We start from the raw sequence: 18,850 nt of genomic DNA on the forward strand, positions 1-18,850 counted from the left end.
AACCAGGAGGTCACGGTACGATTCCCGGTCAGGGCACAGGCCCGGTGGAGGGCTCGATCCCCAGTGTGGGGTGTGCAGGAGGCAGCCGGTCCATGATTCTCTCCCATCGTTGATGTTCGCGTTTCTCTCTCCCTCCCGCTTCCTCTCCGAAATCAATAAAAACATATTAAGAAAAAGACACACAAAAAACAAAGTGTCCACAGGGACCCCGTGTTGTGCCTGCAGAGGCTGAGCCCTGCCCGGAGGCCGGGGGGGGGGGGGGGGGGGGGGGAGTTGGGGGTGGGAGGGAGTTGGGGGTGGGGGGGAGTTGGGGGTGGGGGGGAGTTGGGGGTGGGGGGGAGTTGGGGGGGGAGTTGGGGGGGAGTTGGGGGGGGGACTTGGGGGTGGGGGGGAGTTGGGGGTGGGAGGGAGTTGGGGGGGGAGGGAGTTGGGGCTGGTAGAATGTGCAAGTCACTCCTCAGCCCTCACTTAATCTCGGAGGAAAGGCTGTGACCACATTCTCAGGGGAGGGGACAGGCCTGAGGCCCGGGCTGTGGTCCCAGTGGGAGTGGGGGGCAGGCCTGGGCCCCGACATGAGGACAGGGTGTGCCCAGGCCCCCGGGGCTCGGCAGGGCGCTCCTTTGGCGGCTGGGGGCTTAGCTTCCCTCTCTTTCCTTCCCATCCTCTCCCGGCCCTCACCGTCAGGCAGACACTCAGGGCCCCTCCTGGCCGGGCCGGCCTGACAGCCGTTCCTGTCCTGGGCGCTGGCTCCGTGGTCCCTGCCCCCGGCCTTGGTCTGACCAGGACGCTGGGGAGAGGAAGGGAATGTCCCACCCCTGACCCTGCCGACTCCCCCCAGCCATCCCCGGCCTCCGGGTGGGCTGGCCCTGGCCCAGGAGTGAACTTTGGTTCCCGGTTGAGCAATGTCGCTGTAGTGAGGGGTGGGGGGGCGGGGAGGGGGGGAGGCGCCCGCAGCCCTCCCCACCCTGTGAGCCACGTGGGAACCGGCCTGCGGGAACAGGGCCAGGAGCCTCCTGCGTGCAGGCTGGCCGGGGCTCTGGGCCGGGGGCCTGGCGGGCCATGCGGCTTGTCCAGCCCCTCTCTGCGCCTCAGTTTCTCTGCTGGCCTCGAGGTGTAAGGAGACCCGGGAAGGGGGATGGGGAGAACCGCAGGGACTGTGGGGACTGAGTAGATGGGCGTCCAGCCCGCAGTCCGGTCCAGGGGGCACCTCCGGGGGTGCCTCCTCCTCCAGCCACCTCCCCGGCGGGTGCCCTGAAGGCCCAGCAGAGGAGGCGCTGCTGGCACAGGAGTGACCCGGAGCATCGAGGGACAGGGACGCAGAGAGACAGAGGCCTGGAGGCCACAGAGGCAGCTCCTGGGCAGCGGCCCCTGGGTGGGCGGTCTGGTGGGCACTGGTGCCAAGGCCTGGCACATGCCCATCTGCACTCACCGCACGCCTTGTACCACCTGGGTACCACTCCCCACCCCTCTCTGTCCGCACCCCGTCTTCCAGCCAAGCTGTGGCTGAGCGAGACTTGAACCCGGGTCCTGAGTATGATGGCCTTGGGTTCCCCCTCTGTCTGTCTCTGGCTCCCTTCAGCCTCGCCTCTGTGCCCCGGACACCCCAGTGTCCTCTGTCTCTGGGGTGCCGAGGGGGCTGTGGCTGGGCAGGGCCAACACCAGAAGGCTGGGGACCAGGGCTCCCCACTGTCCCCTTCCTCTCTGAGCCCTGCTGTCGGGCTTTGCTGGGACCAGAGGCGGCCGTGGGCAGCCCAGCAGGCACCACGTCCTCGGGCACAGGGGATGGGCACCGCGGGCAGACCGAGGGGCGGCGTACCTCCAGGGCTGCCAGGGCGGGCGGGCCGTGGGAATGGCAGCGAGGGAGTTAACCGCAGCTTCCTCTTTGAGAAAGTAAAACTCCATGAACACCCTGCCCCCTGGCCTCGGGCCAGGGCCACGCTCAGGCTCGAGCAGCCCTCCCGCCGAGCAGCCCTTGTGGAAGGCAGGGGCCCGGCTGCCACGCGCCGTCTGTCCGCACACCCACCTGCCCGCTTAACTGCCCGCCGTTCGCCTGCCAACCTGTCTGCCCAGCTGTAACCTGCCTCTGTCCGGTGGTCTGTCTGACCAGCCTTCTCTTGTCGGCCTCTCTCCAGCTGTCTGGCCTCCTGTCCGTCCGTGTGTCTGTCTCTGGCTGCATCTCTTTATCCAGTCAATCATCTGGGAGTCCATCTGGGCGTTGTCTGGTCCATCCAACCACACAGCTGTCTGTGCATCTGTCTGTCCGCTGGCCTGTCTGCCCACCTGCCTCCCTCCCCCACCCCCGGGGCTGCAGAGCCATGGCCCCGGGCCGGGGGGCCGCCTTGGGCCTGGTGCTGCTGGGCCTGGGGCTGGCCCTGGCCATCATCGTGCCTGCCGTCGTGGTCCTCTCCCGCCACCACGCCCCCTGCGGCCCCCAGGCCTTTGCCCACGCTGCGGTCGCCGCCGACTCCAAGGTCTGCTCGGACATTGGACGGTGAGTCTGGGGGGGCGGTGGGGGGCCCCTCCCAGAGGGCCTGTGACTGTGGCAAGAGTGTGGAGCAGGTGCCTCTGTTGCATCTGACGTGTGGGGGCCACGTGGGTGTGGGCTCCGGCGAGGGAGCGGCCTCAGGGCCTTTGCACGGAGCGGGCAGCAGGCAGGTACACGGACGATGGGGGACAGTGGGGACAAGGACACTGGGCAGAGAAGAGATGGCCTGTGAGTCGATTCCTAGTCCCAGGGCTCAGGGGCCCCGAGGAGGCAGTGCCCGTGTCACCGGTCTGGCCCAGGGTGACCCCGATGACCAGTGCTGGCCCCTCCCGTGGGCCTGCCAGTCCTCCCGGGGCCATGGCGAGGGAGTGTGGGGGCCCCATCCATGCGTTCGCCCTGCCGGGGTCAGGGCCTGGAACCAGGCCAGTCATGGGAGGGGTGATTTTTTTAGGGGGGCAGTGGGGAGGGACCCCAGATGGTGTTTGTGACGCTCTTCCAGGAAGTCCCACCCAGAAGAGGCTTCGGTTGCCCCCCCACCCCCCGCAACCCCCGCGTCCTGGGGCGGGACATGGCAAGACGCCCTCCTGCCCCCCCCCCCCCCGTCCCCTCCCCCGCCCCTTCCCTGCTGTTGGGTCTGCTTCCCGGAACATCTGCCTCTGGGGCGCTTGTCAGAGAGGCTGTTTGTGCTCCCGGAGGGACTGTCCCGGGCAGGGGGAGCAGCCGCGTCCCAGCCCCAGGCCCCCCCAGGCAGCAGTGGGCCCAGCATCACCCCTTTGGCTCCATTCATTCACCTTTTCTTTCCCTCCTTCCTCCCTGTCTGTCCGTCTGTCCCTGTCCCACCCACCCCTGGTCCAGTCCTCCCCCAGGGCCCCTTCTGGGATGACAGGGCTGAGTGACAGCTCAGGGGCAAGAGGGGCGCAGGCTGCTCGGTCTGCTCAGGGGCTCCCGGACCCAGGCTCCTGTCCTCCCCGCACCAGGCTTCCTCCTGCGGGGCTGGGGGAGGGGCAGGGCCTCCTGGGGCAGCCAGGGCCCCGGGAGGGCCAGCCCGGGCCGGCGGTCACACCATAGATACCCCGTGACCACGAGGCCTCTTCTCCGACGGTCATCTTGTTTTTTGTGTGCCCGCCCGTGAGAGCCGGGGCCGGTCTCTGACCCAGGAGGCCGCGTCCTTAGAGAGTCACGGATGTGGTTCCTCCCACGGTGTGTGCTGGACCGATAGCACTTTCCACTTCCTGTCCCAGCAGCGGAGCGGGCGGCGGGAGCTGCCCAGCGGCTGTGGAACCGGGTCCCCTGGGGGAGGGGGCTGGGAGCTGTGGCTGTGCTGCTGCGGGGCTGAGAGGGGCCACCCGCAGCCCACTCCCCTCCTCCCTCACCGGCTTCCCCGCGCCTCCTCCTCCCCTTTTCTTTCCTTCCTTCCTCCCTGTCTGTCCGTCTGTCCCTGTCCCACCCGCCCCTGGTCTGATCCTCCCCCAGGGCCCCTTCTAGGGTGACAGGGCTGAGTGACAGCTCAGGGGCAAGAGGGGCGCAGGCTGCTGTCCTCCCCGAAACAGGCTTCCTCCTGCGGGGGCGGGGGAGGGGGGGACCAGGACCCCGGGAGGGCCAGCCCAGGCCTGCGGTCACACCATAGATACCCCGTGACCACGAGGCCTCTTCTCTGCCTGTCGTCTTGTTCTTTTTTGTGTGTGTTTTTTAATATATTTTTATTGATTTCAGAGAGGAAAGGAGAGGGAGAGAGAGCAAATGAGAGAGAATCATGGACCGGCTGCCTCCTGCACCCCCAACACTGGGGATGGAGCCCGCTACCCGGGCCTGTGCCCTGACGGGGAATCAAACTGTGACCTCCTGGTTCAACCACTGAGCCACGCCGGCCGTGCTTTGCTTTTCTTCAATTAGCAATATTCGCGCCTCGGATCTGCCTCTTTGGCTCTGATCCTCTGATCCCACTGCTGCAAGCAGGGAGCAGGCCTGCATCTCCCGGCCTCAGGGCTCAGTGGGTTGGGCTGTGGGCAGGTGGGTGCCCTGAGGGCTGGTGGGGGCTCAGCGCTGTGATGTCTGTCTGCTACGGCCACTCCGAAAGGCCTGCCTCAGCCAGATCCTGGAGAGCGGGGGAGGGGGGTCCCCGCTCCTCCCAAAATCCAGGGCGATCCTCCCGGAATCCAGGGCGATGCGTGGCTGCGCTTCACTTAGGAGGAGGCTAGGCCTGCACGGAGGGACCTGCCTGCTGTCACGGAGGAAGAGACGCCAGGGCTGCTGGCGGGGTGGGCCTTCCTGGCGCCCCCCCCCCGCCACCTGGAGCCCCAGTGTCTGCCCAGCCTCCAGGCTTGGCCCGTAAAGGCCAGAGCTCTACTGGTCAAGTGCGTGGTTGCAGAGGAGGCTGGTGGGGATCCAGAGGGCTCACCTCGCGGGCACTGGGGTCCGGGCTGGCCCTGGGGAGTGGGGATTGGACGGCCCTGAGCCTTGTCTGCTGCTCCAGACCCACCAGGGCCTGTGCGTGCCGTTCGCAGTGCAGAGGAGAGCTGGGGCTCTGGACACGATGCTGCAACCCCTGGGTCTCAGTTTTCCCATCTGCGAAATGGGTCGGTGCCAGCACTTCCCTCAGGGGGAACGGGATCTCGCCCGGCCCGTAGGCGGTGCTGCCTGCTGGTGGCTTGATGTCCTGACCACTGGCTGTTGCAGTGGCTGGGACTGGACCTGGGTCAGCTCTCAGGACCCAGAGTCAGGGCCCAGGGTTCGCGCGGGGGACCCTCCTGAGGGGAAGGCTCCTAGGGAGTTGGGGGTGGCCTCGCCCCTTCCTCCTCTCTCCGAGGCCCCGGGACCATGATGGCTCTCTGTACTACCGGCCAAGTTTCCAGGAAATTATTGCATTTCCTCCCGCTGGGGCTCAGGAAGCTATGGCCTGGGCACGGCGCGCCGCATGTGTGAGCACACGTGTGTGTGAGTGTGTGTGTGTGGGATGGAGTGGATACGTGATGGAGGCTCCCGGCGCCGTGGGGACCGGCACGTTCCTCCGGTTCTCCCCCCACAGGCGTGTGTGCGGCTCCTAAACTCTAAGGGTCCCAGAGACTCGCCACCAGGGGAACCGTGGGCAGCAGCAGCTCGCCCCGGGCTCACCCCGCCCCTGCCTCCCAGGCCCCCTCTCCTCTGTGAGCCGGGGCTGCCCCGCGTCGGCTCTCCTTGCTTCTTCTCTCCTGGGCCCTTCCTCGTTTCACGGTCCCGGCTGCAGTCAGCGCCCTCTTCAAATAGAAAGAAAGAAAAGAAGGTGTGATTGCCTTCCGGTCAGGATGGGGTGCACAGGTGCTCGCCTCCGCCCACAACCACATCAGCATCGCGACGACGCTACGGGGCAGCCGTCTCTCAGAACCGCCTGCAGTCTAGCTGAACGGACGCCCTCGACTAGGGATTTAAGGCGGGAACCACGCTGGGCCTGGTGGGAGGGGTGGAGGAGAGGAACTGGCCGGTGCACACCCACAGGTAGCGGATAAAATCAGGTCTCAGCTGCGGAGGTTTCTCCCCCCAGCGAGGGGTCCCAGCCTCACACCAGGCCCCCGAGTCCGGGGCTCCAGTGCCAGGAAGAGAAGACCAGCAGGGATGGTGGCTGAGTGAGACAGAGGGTCCGGGAGTCCCAGGTGTTCCTCTTAAAGGGCCAGTGCGTGGACTTGCTCAGACACACTGGCTCTGAGCTCCAGCGCTGGCCTAGCAACCCGGAGCATATGGGGATGGTCTGACTGCGGAGCTTCAGGCCGAGGGCGGGAGGGACTGTGCTCTCCCTGGCAGGAGCCATTGATCCTTGTCTGAGCCATCCCCCCCCCCCCCCCCCAACCGGCCGCAGGCAGGCACCGTATCTGCCAGTCCATCAACCTGGCTCACACCGTTTGGTCAGCCCTGGCGGTTTCCTGACATCTCGCCCCACCCAGCGTTTGGGCCCCTTCCAGTGGCTTTTCCTTACAAACAGCCTGTCTTGCTGATGCTGCGAATGGTCCTTAAATCCCTCAAACAAGCAGCATCTGACCTCAGGGTGCCCGTGACTCTCACCACAGGGCCCAGGCTGGCGCTCGTGCGGCCGTCTGCAGATCACGCCGTAGCTCACGCCAGGTGGCCCCAGGCAGGGCACAGACAGTGACCAACCTCAGGCTGCCTGTCCTGGGAGGCCCGGAGTCAGCGCACAGTTCGGTTCCCTGTCGGGGCACGTGCCCGGGTTGCAGGCTCGACCCCCAGTAGAGGGGGTAGGCGGGAGGCAGCCGATCCATGATTCTCTCTCCTCATTGATGTTTCTGTCACTCTCTCCCTTTCCCTTCCTCTCTGACATCAATAAAAACTTATTTAAAAAATAACCCCTTTACGGGGATGGAGCCCACAACCCGGGCGTGTGCCTTGACCAGGAATCAAACCGTGACCTCCTGGTTCCTGGGTCGATCGATGCTCAACCACTGAGCCACACCAGCCAGGTCATCACTGGGGTTTAAATCCTGGCTTCCCAGGGGTCCCGGGGAGGACTCCTGGGTGTAAGTGAAGAGCAGCCCCTGGTCAGCTGTGCAAGGCTGTGCCCCAGGGACAGGGTCACTCCTTCAGCACAGGCCTGTCCGACCGCACCTCACAGCTGGAGGGCCCACCTCTTACTGCTCACGGACAGATGGACAGACGGGAGACAGGCCCGAGAGCATTCCCATAGACACTGGGAAGAGGCTGTGGACCCACCAGCCCGAGCCCCGAGCCCTGATGGCAGAGAAGGGTCCTGGGGTCACTTGAAACAGTCCAGCCTTACAGGGGTTGGAGCTCATGTGTCCCCCGTGACATGGGAGTGGTGGTTGCCCAGCCTGGGCCCTGGGACTGCTGGGAGGGGCTGGAGGGCTGGCCCAGGCCTGGCTCCACCAGGGACAGAAGAGCCAGTGCTGCTGGGAGGGCCGGGGAACAGCGGCCACAGGAGAACTCTGCCAACGGAGAAGCACCTTGTCCGTGGCAAGGGGCCGTGCCCACAGCATCGCAGTCCGCCACCTGCAGAGTCCTGTGCGCCTGTGGGAGGGGCTGGCCTGACGGGGCCGCCCGGTCTGGTCTCTGAAGGTTTGGTGGCGACGGATGGGCCACCTGCCTTCCTCCCCCGGGGATGGCCAGCTGGGCGAGCCCAGGGGGAGGTCGGGGCCTGGGAGCCAGCCCTCTCCCGGCGCCGTGTCTTGCAGAGCCATCCTGCAGCAGGAGGGCTCGCCCGTGGACGCCGCCATCGCCGCTCTGGTCTGCACCGGCGTCGTCAACCCCCAGAGCATGGGCCTGGGCGGAGGCGTCATCTTCACCGTCTACAACGCGAGCACAGGTGCGTCCGCGGGGCGTCCGGAGGCGGGGGCCGGGGCGGGGCTGTGGGACCCACCGGCCGAGCCCCAGGCCCTGAGGGCAGGGACGGATCCTGGGGTCACTGGTGCATCTGTGCAGCCCCCCGGGGGGGGTCCCCAAACCCTGACATCGAGGTGTCCCGTCTGCCCCGGCCCCTGCCTGGTGCCCCCTGTACCCCTCCCCCCCCGCCTCTCCCTTCCTGGCAGACCCTACGGAGTGGAGCAGGGCGGGGAGGCCAGGGTGGGGCCGAGGCAGCCGCAGGGGGCCTGACCCCTCGCACGCCGGGCCCTGCCTCCAGGGCAGGCGGAGGTCATCAACGCCAGGGAGACGGTGCCCGCCCGCCATGACCCGGGGCTGCTGGACCAGTGTGAGCAGGCGCTACCTCTGGGCACAGGTGAGGCTCGGGAGGGGCGCTGGGCTGACACCCTCACGGACAGGCTGAACCCCCCATGGAGGCCCCGTCCTGCTGGGGTTGGGGGAGTGCGGGGGGGGGGGGGGCCGGGGGAGAGCTCTCTAAGGGGGAGGGGCGACCCAAACAGGGCACCCAGCCTGGCAAAGGCAGGAGGGCTCCATGGAGATGGGTTATGGGGACGGGGGCTGGGTGGGTCGCCGCTGGGAGTGTGAGTGCAGAGGGACAGGTCAGGTGTGGGCTCAGGAGGGTCCCCTGGTGCCAGGGCCGGGAGCAAGGCCGATGGGGTGACAGTGCGGGTGATGGAGAACCCTGGAAGTCGGGGGGCTGTGGGCCAAGGGGGGCAGCGTGGGGGCAGCCTGACACCGCCACGCCCTGCAGGCGCCCAGTGGGTCGGGGTGCCCGGGGAGCTGCGGGGCTACGCCGAGGCCCACCGCCGCCACGGCCGCCTGCCCTGGGCGCAGCTGTTCGAGCCCACCATCGCGCTGCTCCGCGGGGACCACCGCGTACCCCTCGTCCTCAGCCAGTTCCTCAGCCACAGCTTCCTGCGCCCCTTCCTGGCTGCCTCCTCCCTGAAGTGAGCTGCTGGGGAAACAGGGGGGGAAGGGGGAGGGGGGAGATGGGGGCGTGCAGGGACCCCTTCTCAGCTCCTGGGCTCAGGCCCCGGCCTCTGGCACACGGACCTGTGGGTGCCGGGACCCCGCCTGGCCAGCCCTGCGATGCCCAGTTCACACGCGGGGCTCCGTGGGGCAGAACCCAACGGGAGGGGCTCAGGCCAGAGGGTTTGTGCCGAAGAGATGGGGCCCTGCGGGCACGGCTCCGGCCTCTGCCACTGCCCTCTGGTCGCCCCCCTGCCCGCCTGCCCCCCACTGAGCAGGTCCTCCCAGGAGCAGCGAGGACAGGCCCCGGTGGACACAGGCCTGACAGGGTGATGAGGGAGGGGAGAGGGGCAGCACCCCCCAACCCTAGGGGGTCTGTCCCCTCGGTGGCCACCCAGCCCCTGGGGACCCCGGACCAGGACCGCTTCCCTGTGGGGTCCCCAGGACCCCGAGCAGGCCCCTGCAGGGGGTGTGGCTGCGGCCGGGACCTGAGCCACCTGAGGCAGCCCCCCTCCCCCCAGGCAGCTCTTCTTCAACGGGACAGAGCCCCTGGGGCCCGAGGACCCGTTCCCCTGGCCCGCGCTGGCGGCCACGCTGGAGACGGTGGCCAGGGGAGGGCGCCGAGGCCTTCTACTCGGGGCAGCTGGGCCGGACGCTGCTGGAGGACATCGCCGGGGAAGGTGAGCCCCGCCGAGCCCGGCCGAGGGGGCCCCCCAGGAAGAGCCAGGCTCTCCACACAGGGTCCTTGCTGCACGTCTTTCTTTCTTTTTTAAAATATATTTTTATTGATTTCAGAGAGGAAGGGAGAGGGAGAGAGAGATCCCCACTGGGGATCAAGCCCGCAACCCAAAATGTGCCCTTGACCAGAATCGAACCCAGGACCCTTTCGTCCACAGGCCGGTGCTCTATCCATTGGGCCACACTGGCCAGGACTAGCACGCGGTCTTGCGGGCAGGCTCTGTCCAGGGCCTGAGGAAGAGCCAGCTGTTCCCGGGGCTGGGAGAGGCTGTGGGCCCCGTCCCGCTCACTGCCCTCCGCCGTGGCCCTGCCGCCACGCCCTCAAGGAGCAGGGCCCGGGGGGTTAGGGCCAACAGAGGGGAGTCCCTGGGAGCCATGGTGGGCTCTGGGCCTGGGGCTGGCCACCCTCACAGTGTCCCTGAGGCCAGCTCTCCTCTCCTACCTTCCCTCCTTCCCTCACCCTCCCCCAACTTGCCTGCCTCCAGCCCCGTCCTGCCCTCCCCGCCCAGGGCTCTGGGGCCCAGCCCTGAGGCCACTGCCCACACACCCACCCTCCCTCATCTGGGTCTGGCAGGCTGGGTGGCCGGGGGCCAGGGGCGGTCACTCTGGCCTCCTCCCCGACCTGCGCTGGCGCTTCTCTGTCCCCTCAGGCAGCCAGCTGACCATGCAGGACCTGGCCTCCTTCCAGCCTGAGGTGGTGGCCGCCCTGGCCATGCCCCTGGGGGACTACATCCTGTACTCCCCCCCGCCGCCTGCAGGGGGCGCAATTCTCAGCCTCATCCTCAACGTGCTCAAAGGTGAGAGCCCCAGCCTCCCGCTCAGGGTCCTGTCCTGCTGGAACCAGAACCCCACGCCCAGCCGTGGCCTGGGGCAGCCGTGGCCTGGGGCAGCCGTGGTCAGGGGCAGCCGTGGTCTGGGACAGCCGTGGCCTGGGACAGTCATGTCTGGGGCAGCCGTGGCCTGGGACAAGCTGTGGCCTGGCGCAGCCGTGGCCTGGGACAGCTGTGTCTGGGGCAGCCGTGTCTGGGACAGCCGTAGCCTGGGACAGCCGTGTCTGGCACATCCGTGGCCTGGGGCAGCCGTGGCCTGGGGCAGCCGTGGCCTGGGACAGCCATGTCTGGGGCAGCCGTGGCCTGGGACAGCTGTGGCCTGGCGCAGCCGTGGCCTGGGACAGCCATGTCTGGGGCAGCCGTGGCCTGGGACAGCTTGTGGCCTGGCGCAGGCCGTGGCCTGGGACAGCTGTGTCTGGGGCAGCCGTGGTCAGGGGCAGCCGTGGCCTGGGGCAGCCGTGGGCCGTTCCCGGCCCAGCCCCCTCGTCAGACGCCAGGGCTGTGGAAAATGGGTCAAGACGGTGCGTTCTTCCCCCGCTGGTGTGGCTCAGTGCCCGTGCCCCCTCCCCACCCCCCGCAGGGTTCAACTTCTCTGCGGAGGTCGGTGGCCGGGCCTGAGGGAACGTGACCTTGTACCATCACCTTGTGGAAACGTTCAAGTTTGCCGGGGGGCTGCGGTGGCGGCTGTGGGACCCGCGGAGCCACCCGGAGGTCCAGGTGAGGTGGCTGCGGCCCGGGCGCAGTGGGACCTGAGAGCCTGGCCGGGGGTTGGCGGGATGGTTGGTCCTGGGACAGGTGTGGGCGTTGCAGGAGGCCCTGGCGTGGCAGGTACGGAGGGCAGCGGTAGCACCACGTCCCAGAGGAGCTGCAGGGCCGGCGGGGTGCAGCCTGGGCTCCGGGAGGACAGACGGGAGGAGAGGGCCTGCGCTGACCCTGACCACCCACTGTCCCCCCAGAACGCCTCCCAGGACCTGCTGGGAGAGGCGCTGGCCCAGCACATCCGCCAGCAGATCGACGCCCGGGGTGACCACCCGCTCAGCCACTACAGCCTGGCTGGGGCCTGGGGCCACGGGACGGGCACGGCCCACGTGTCTGTGCTGGGGGCCGACGGCAGTGCCGTGGCTGCCACCAGCACCATCAACACACCGTGCGTGTCCCCGGAGGCAGGCCCACTCCTTTCCCCCGAGACCTGAGTCACCCCCCCACCCCACCCTCCGCCTGTCTCCCCAGCCCCAGCCTCTCCTCACCTTGCTTTTCCCATTTCTTCTTCTTCTCTGTCAAAAGGAGTCCCACACCCTGATACCTCTGCTGACGGGGGGCCTGAGCCAGGAGCACTCAGGGATGGGCCTTACAGAAGGACACCCTGACGGGGCACACGGGGGGGATCTTGGGGGCAGTGCCGGGGAGAGGGCAGCGGCGGCACGCGGGAGGGCAGCCACCAAAGTGAGTGGCTCCGGGCCCGGCCGGCGGGGCTGAGGGGTTGAGCGTCAACCTATGAACCAGGAGGTCAGGGTTCGATTCCCGGTCAGGGCACAGGCCCGGGTTGCAGGCTCGATCCCCAGTGTGGGGCGTGCAGGGGGCAGCCGGTCCATGGTTCTCTCTCATCATGGATGATTCTATTCTCTCTCTCCCCTTCCTCTCTGAAATCAATAAAAATATATTTAAAAATAAAAGTAAAATGAGGGCGCCCCCCCCCAGGCTGTCCCTGAGCCCGGCCCCCCCTCCCCTCCGCAGCTTCGGGGCGATGGTGTACTCGCCTCGCACGGGCATCCTCCTCAACAACGAGCTCCTGGACCTGTGCTGGCGGCGCCGGCCCGGCGCGCAGGGAACCCCCCCGCCTGGTGAGTGCGGGGGCCCCCTGGAGAGAGGGGGCGCTGCCTGGGGGACCCCACCTCTCCCAGCCATGGTGTGAGGTAGTGAGAGGGCACAGGCAGAGGGGCGGTGTGCAGGGCGCTGGCTCAGAAGCCAGGCTGCCGGTGACACCCATGGGGCCTCCAGTTCCAGGGGAACGCCCCCCCTCGTCCATGGTCCCCTCCATCTTGGTCAACACGGCCCAGGGGTCAAAGCTGGTGATCGGCGGGGCCGGCGGGGAGCTCATCATCTCCGCTGTGGTCCAGGTGAGTCCGGGGCTCCCCGCTGGGACGGCCCCTCTCTGGGCGACACAGTGGTCCTGCTCCCCTGGGAGCGGGGAGGGGGTGGGGGGGGCTGGTGCCCCCTCCCCCCCGTGATCTCCTTCCCTCCCCAGGTCATCGTGAACACAAAACTGTGGCTGGGCTTGGACCTGGGTGCAGCCGTGGCTGCCCGCATCCTGCACGTGAACGACAAGGGTCAGGTGGAGTTCGAGCCCCACTTCCCCGAGGTGAGGCCGTGGTCGGGTCGGAGCCACCCCTGCAGGCGGGAGGCCTCGGTGGCGTGGCCCAAGCCCCTGAGGGCCCTAAGCCGGGCACCCTGCAGCGCTGGGCGCGGGTGAGACGGGGCGGCTCCAGGCCAGTCCCCCGGGTCTCCAAGCCAAGGAGAGGGTGTGGCCCCTGCCTCCCTGGCCGAGCCCCCAGGCACCTCAGCACCGCCCCCCCCTCTGCCCCCCATTTCTCTCCGCGGCTTCTTTTCCGGCTCTGGCCTCTCAGACTCTCGCTCACGAGGGTCCTGTTTCCTTGTGGGATCAGCAGCTTTAAGCGCAGATCTGTTTGTCGGAGTTTATTCTTCCCTCGAGAGTCTGCGGAGGAGGGATGGAGGCACGGGGGCTGCGCTGCTGCTGTTCTTAGGAACATTCCTCGATCCCCGACCAGAGCAGGTCCGGAGCTGAATTCCACCGCCACACACACCCGCCCTGCCCCCTCCACCCGCCAACGGTTGGCTTTCTGGAAGCTTCTCTGAGCTGGCAACCGCCCTTTGCCAGGACCTAATTCAAAACACCGGCAGCTCTCAGGCTGCAAGCTCCAGGCCCAGGGGCAGGTCAACCAGCAGGGGTTCGAGATCCTCAGAGCGGTCTTTCTCGTGAGGAACCGCTCATGACGGGGGCGTCTCTAGCGACCAGAGTGAGGGGCCCTGAGCCCACGGGGTGTCGTCCCCGGGAGCTTCCGTCTGTGGGCCCAGACCCTCGGCTCCCCCACCACCCTCAGCTCCCCCAGACCCTGACCTCCCCCAGACCCTCGGCTCCCCCAGACCCTCGGCTCCCCAGACCCTCGGCTCCCCCAGACCCTCGGCTCCCCCAGATCCTGGGCCCTGTTGCCATGGAGACAGGTCTGAGGCGTCCTCACCTGGGCCCCCCTCTCTCCCCCAGGAAGTGAAGCGGGGGCTGGAGCGCCGGGGCCAGAAGCAGGCGGGGCGGCCGTTCTTCCTGAACGTGGTGCAGGCCGTGTTCCAGGACGGGGCCTGCGTGCAGGCCGCCTCGGACCCCAGGAAGCAGGGAGAGGCCGCCGGCTACTGAGGAGGCTGCTCCCCAGAGCCGGGATCTGCCCGACCTCGGCGTGTGGCGGGTCAGGGCGTGACTGACCCCTGGCCGGGGAGCCAGTGGGGGTGGCAGAGGGGCCTGCGCCGCCCCCTGGGCCGCCGGTGGCCCTGCATGTCCCTCCAGCTTCTCCAGCCTCTCCCCCAGGACTGTGGACCCCTCCCCTCCCCCAAACCCCCTCGCCATCAGTACATCCTCCAGTTCAAGGTGAAAGAGGAGCCGCCCCGCCGCATTCGGGGAGGGAGGGGACCCTCGGGAAGCAGACACACGGGTTCCCACCGTCCTTTGCACCAGCATAGACGTGGGGAAACTGAGGCCTGAGGCCCAGAGGCAGTTGGGCCCATCCAGGCCTCCCCTGGGCAGCAGTGCCCCTGCCCCCCGCCCCCACTTGCTGGAGCTCTGACGTGGGGCCACCTGGGCCCCCTGTTGTGGGAAAGGAAGGCGGGGGTGCGGCCTGCCTGGGCCCTGGCCAGGGCCTGTCTCTGCCTCTTGTCTTCGGGGCCAGGAAAGTGTCGGCCGCAGTGAGGCCTGAGACCCCGGCCCGGCCCCAGCAGCCCATGCTCGCACCCCTGGCACCGCTGGCACTTGGGGTGACGCACTCTTTGTGGGGGGGGCTGTCCCCGCAGCACCCCTGGCCTCCCCCACTAGATGCAGCAGCACCCCCTCCCCCAACAACCAGCCCCCAATCGCCCCCAGTTGAGAACCGCTCATCTGGACCCAGGAGCCCCAACCACCGTGAATGGCTTTGCCAGCTGCTGGCAGGGCCGCCCTGGCCTGGGGGTCCTGCCCGCCCTGGTTCCTGAGAGCATCGGGGTCCCCCTCCCCCTGGCAGGGCCCCCCCGAGTCCCGCCTCCCACTCCGCCTGGCGTTGGGCCAAGCGGGATGCACGCCCTGTGCCCGGAGACAAAACACCACACACAGGCCTCCCAACGCGGAAACCGAGGGGGGGGGTTAATGTCACTGGGCAGAGAGCAGGATGCGGGCAGGGCCGCGTTCCCCCAGGACCAGGACGGGGCGTATTTGTGGACTGTTCTCTGTTTTTTACTTTTTTATTTTTTATCGATTTCAGAGAGAGAGAGAGAGAGAGAGAGGGAGAGAGAGAGAGAAACACGGATGGATTGCCTCACATCAGGAATGGAACCTGAAACCTAGGTATGAGGCCTGACTGGGAATCGAACCCACCACCTCTGTGTACCGGACAACACTCCAAACCACTGTGCCACACCGGCCAGGCCAAGGCCCCTCTCCTCCGGCTCCCAGAGCGAGGCAGCCCACCTGGGCGCTCCCGTGGCTTCTCCTGTGCTCAGCCCTCCCTGTGTCACTGGTCCCAGCGGTAATAAACGGTCCCTCGGTCACCTGGACTCGCGTGTGACATCTTTCCTGCGTGGAGTCAGGAACCCACGCGCCACGGGCCGGGTCCCCTTTCTGGTACCACAACCCTCACGCGTGGCCTTGGTACCCGTGACGCTGGCAGCGAAATGGCTCCAGCTGTGACCGGCCACGTCGGACCCAGTTCTGGAGTCCGGCAAAGAAAGAATTCAGAGCCAAGAGCTCCACTGAGAAGTGAACGTTTATTTTAAAAGTCACAGAGGGAGAAAGCAGCAGCCAGCTGGGCTTCGTGGACTCGGGAAACACGTCACAGAAGCAAAAGAAGGGGCCTCGAAGCTTAGCAGAAAGAGCACATGGAAAGAATATTCCAGCCTGGCCGGCGGGGCTCAGTGGTTGAGCGTCGACCTATGAACTGAAAGGTCAGGGGTTCGATTCCCGGGCTGTGGGCTCGGTCCCCAGTGTGGGGCGTGCAGGAGGCAGCCGATCTCATCATTGATGTTTCTCTCTCTCCTTCCTCTCTGAAATAATAATAATAAAAGAATATTCCATCGGGTGTGCTCTTGGGGCAGCGGGGGGGGGGGGGGGGGGGAAGATCCTTGAATCTTTTAAAATACTGAAATATTTAATATCAGAGACCAAGAATGCATTGGGAAGATGCACAGGGCTATGACTCCTTAGGCCACAGAAAGCTGCAAATGGCTGTTTCCACTTAGAAGCAAGTTGCTCAACCGCATTCACACATCAGCCTTTTCCAGTGAAAACAGCAGCGAGATCCCAGAGGCAGAGGAAATAGCTCCCGGCCCGGAGGCGCGCCCGCCGCCCCCCCCCGCCCCCCCCCCCCCCCCCCCCCCCCCCGCGCCCTCCAAGCGCTGTTGCTGTGTTGCTGTCGGGAGAAAAACAGCCTCGCAGACAGACTCCCCCACGGAGCCGAGGGACCTCGGCCCAGCTCTCCCAATGAGACCAGCAGAATCTCGGGAAGAAACCAAAGGAATTTTAAAAAAAGATATGTTTTCATTGATTTCGGAGAGGAAGGGAGAGACACATCGAGGAGAGAGAATCATGGACCGGCTGCCGCCTGCACGCCCCCCCACTGGGGATCGAGCCCACAACCCGGGCCGGTGCCCTGACCAGAGACTGAACCGTGACCTCCTGGTTCCTAGCTCGACGCTCAGCCACGGAGCCGCCAGGGCCGGGCCCAACAAAGACAGTTCATGTCGGAACACGAGAGGTTGACTTCGTTCCCACACAGGGGTGTGAAACTCAACAAAACATAAGCACGCTAAACGCAATAAGAAAGAACTTATCTCACACCCATGTGGGTGTGCTCTCTGAATGCAAGATGGGCTGAAACTTGGGAAATCAAGCAACGAAATTCACCACGTTTTCACGCCAACAGGAAGAAAAAATGACCGGCCATCTCAGTCAGTGCAGAAAAGCATTTATAAAATCCCCGACTTTCACTCAAAATACACCCTCAGGGGAAGGCGACTTGACCAGGGGCGGTAACACCACCCGATCCGCAGACGAGGGACCAGAGGACCGTACCCCTGCCGCCTGTCATTCTATTAACCGGTGTTGTTAGCAGCGATGCCGGCGCTCAGTTCTCGGGTTCGGCAAATCAGGGATTCAGAGCCAAGGAGCCAGAGTCTGGCTTTGGGATCCCACATATCAGTGAGATCGCTCAGTGTTTGTTTTCCTCTGTGACTGATCTTAGCATAATGCCCTCCAGCCCGACTCATGTTTTTACAGGTGGCGCGATTTCCTCTTTTCCCACAGATGAGGGAATAATATTTTATTGTATACATAAGCCAAATCTTCTCTATCTACTCGTCTATTTTAAAAATAATATTGTTATTATTTTAAATGTTTTTATTGGTTTCAGAGAGGAAGGGAGAGGGAAAGGGAGAAACATCAGTGATGAGAACCACTGATCGGCTGCCTCCTGCGTGCCCCACACTGGGGATCAGGCCCACAAGCCGGGCCTGTGCCCTGACCGGGAATCGAAAACCCTGACCTCCTGGCTCAGTCATTGAGCCACGCCAGCCAGGCAGTTGTTCCACTTATTGATGCATTCATTCATTGATTGGTTCTTATATGCGACGTGACCATTGGGCTTAGATGTCTTGATTCCCAGGGGTTCCATTTCCCTGAAATGGGGGTCGTCCCTGCCTTTGATGTCGCTGGGGAGTCCATGCCGGGCTCCGGGAACTTCCGCCCTCACACAGACCCAGACAGAGCCCCTGCCCCCCGGGGCCCCCGGGAAAACCCTGTCAGGTGTTGGGGCTTCCCAGCCTGGCCTGCCCCTGGCACAGAGGACGCCTGATGCCGGGGCCCAGACAGCGCACCCCTCCTCCTGCCGGGGGGGGTGGGGGTGGAGGGGGAACAGGGCAGCTCTAGGCCTGTCTGAGGGATGGGCAGGGGGGACGCTCAGGGAAGCCGTGCTTCACTCTGGGATGCAGCCTAAATGCTGTGGCCTGATGGGGAGGAGCCTGGGCTGCCAGGCCCTTCCTCTCCCTCCGCCCCAACCTTCCTGCTCCTCCACCTGGGAGGCCCCTCACGTGGCGGATGAGAACCCCACGGGGCCTCTGGGGCTTGTTGTGGAAGCTGTGAACCCCCAAGCCCCCAGGCGGTGTCTGCTCCCACGTGTCCCGACTGCCTGGACCACGAAACTGCCCTCTCACCCACTGACAAGTGCCAGCTGGGCTGCTCGGCCCGGAGACAGGTGGGTGGGAGGCCGGCCCCGCCCCCCTCATCTGCAGAGGGAAGTACCCGCCCAGCAGCTATGGGGCCGCTCAGCCCCACTGTCCTGAGCTGGAAGCAGAGGTGGAGAAGCGAGGGTCTGGGGTCTGGAAGGGCAGGAGGCACCAACCTTCTTCCCCTCCTTCCCTCTTCTGGGCCCCGTCCCTGGGAGCCTCCCAAGTCCCCCGCATTGTGTATTCTTGCCCACTTCCAGAAACCCCGCGGACAAGACCTGCCCCTGCCACCCAGCCCCTACCTCTGCCCGGGCCCCTCACCAAAGGGGGTGCTCTGGGGGTGGGGAGGTCTGGGCTGCAACCTGGAGGTCAGGGCCAGCTGGATGACCTGGGGTGACCGGTGCAGCCTCGAGTTCCTGATACATGGGGACGGCTCCCAGCCCCCGCAGCTGAGAGGCACAGGGCGAGGCTGTGAGCACAGCTGGTGGCCCAGCTGCAGGCTGGGGCCCGCCTCCCTCCTCCCGGTGGCCTGGGTCCTGGTGCAGCCTCCACCTTGGCGGCCGCTCTTACCCTCTGCTTCCCCCATGTGGCCGCTCTTGGTGCTGCAGCCACAGTGAGGAGGGCTTCACGCAACACTCCCCTCCAGGGTGCTCCCACCCGCCCCCGCCCCATTGGTTTTTAGAGCGAGTGGGAGAGGGAGAGACAGAAGGAAACATCCATGTGAGAGAAACACATCGACGGGTCGCCTCCTGCACGCCCTTGACCAGGCCCTGGCTGGGGACGAGCCTCCAACAGAGGTACGTGCCCTTGATTGGAATCGAACCCAGGACCCTTCAGTCCTCAGGCCGGTGCTCTATCCATTGAGCTACACCGGCCAGGGCTCTCCCAAGGCTCTTCATCCTGTAGGCACACTATCCCTTTGGCCCCCGCCCCTCAGACGGAGATGCCCGCCTGGCACACGCAGGGGGCACCAGCCTCCAAGCCCAGCCTCCTCGGT

At 66.1% G+C, this 18,850-nt stretch overlaps 1 protein-coding gene across 1 annotated transcript; it reads left to right on the top strand.

Annotated features, from left to right (window-relative positions):
• The first annotated feature begins 1,898 nt into the window (after positions 1 to 1,898).
• Positions 1,899 to 15,186, top strand: GGT5 (gamma-glutamyltransferase 5). Its single transcript, XM_070400068.1, is given in 13 exon segments — positions 1,899 to 2,491; positions 7,660 to 7,790; positions 8,106 to 8,201; positions 8,598 to 8,793; positions 9,337 to 9,427; positions 9,429 to 9,495; positions 10,204 to 10,350; positions 10,964 to 11,100; positions 11,340 to 11,530; positions 12,118 to 12,224; positions 12,382 to 12,500; positions 12,629 to 12,742; positions 13,664 to 15,186. Coding segments are annotated over 13 exon segments (1,719 nt in total). The 5' UTR covers positions 1,899 to 2,315; the 3' UTR covers positions 13,811 to 15,186.
• Positions 15,187 to 18,850: the final 3,664 nt, after the last annotated feature.

This window comes from Myotis yumanensis, unplaced genomic scaffold, assembly GCF_028538775.1.
Source record: "Myotis yumanensis isolate MYYU_CA2020_CCGP unplaced genomic scaffold, mMyoYum1.0.hap1 SCAF_19, whole genome shotgun sequence".
Taxonomy (NCBI): domain Eukaryota; kingdom Metazoa; phylum Chordata; class Mammalia; order Chiroptera; family Vespertilionidae; genus Myotis; species Myotis yumanensis.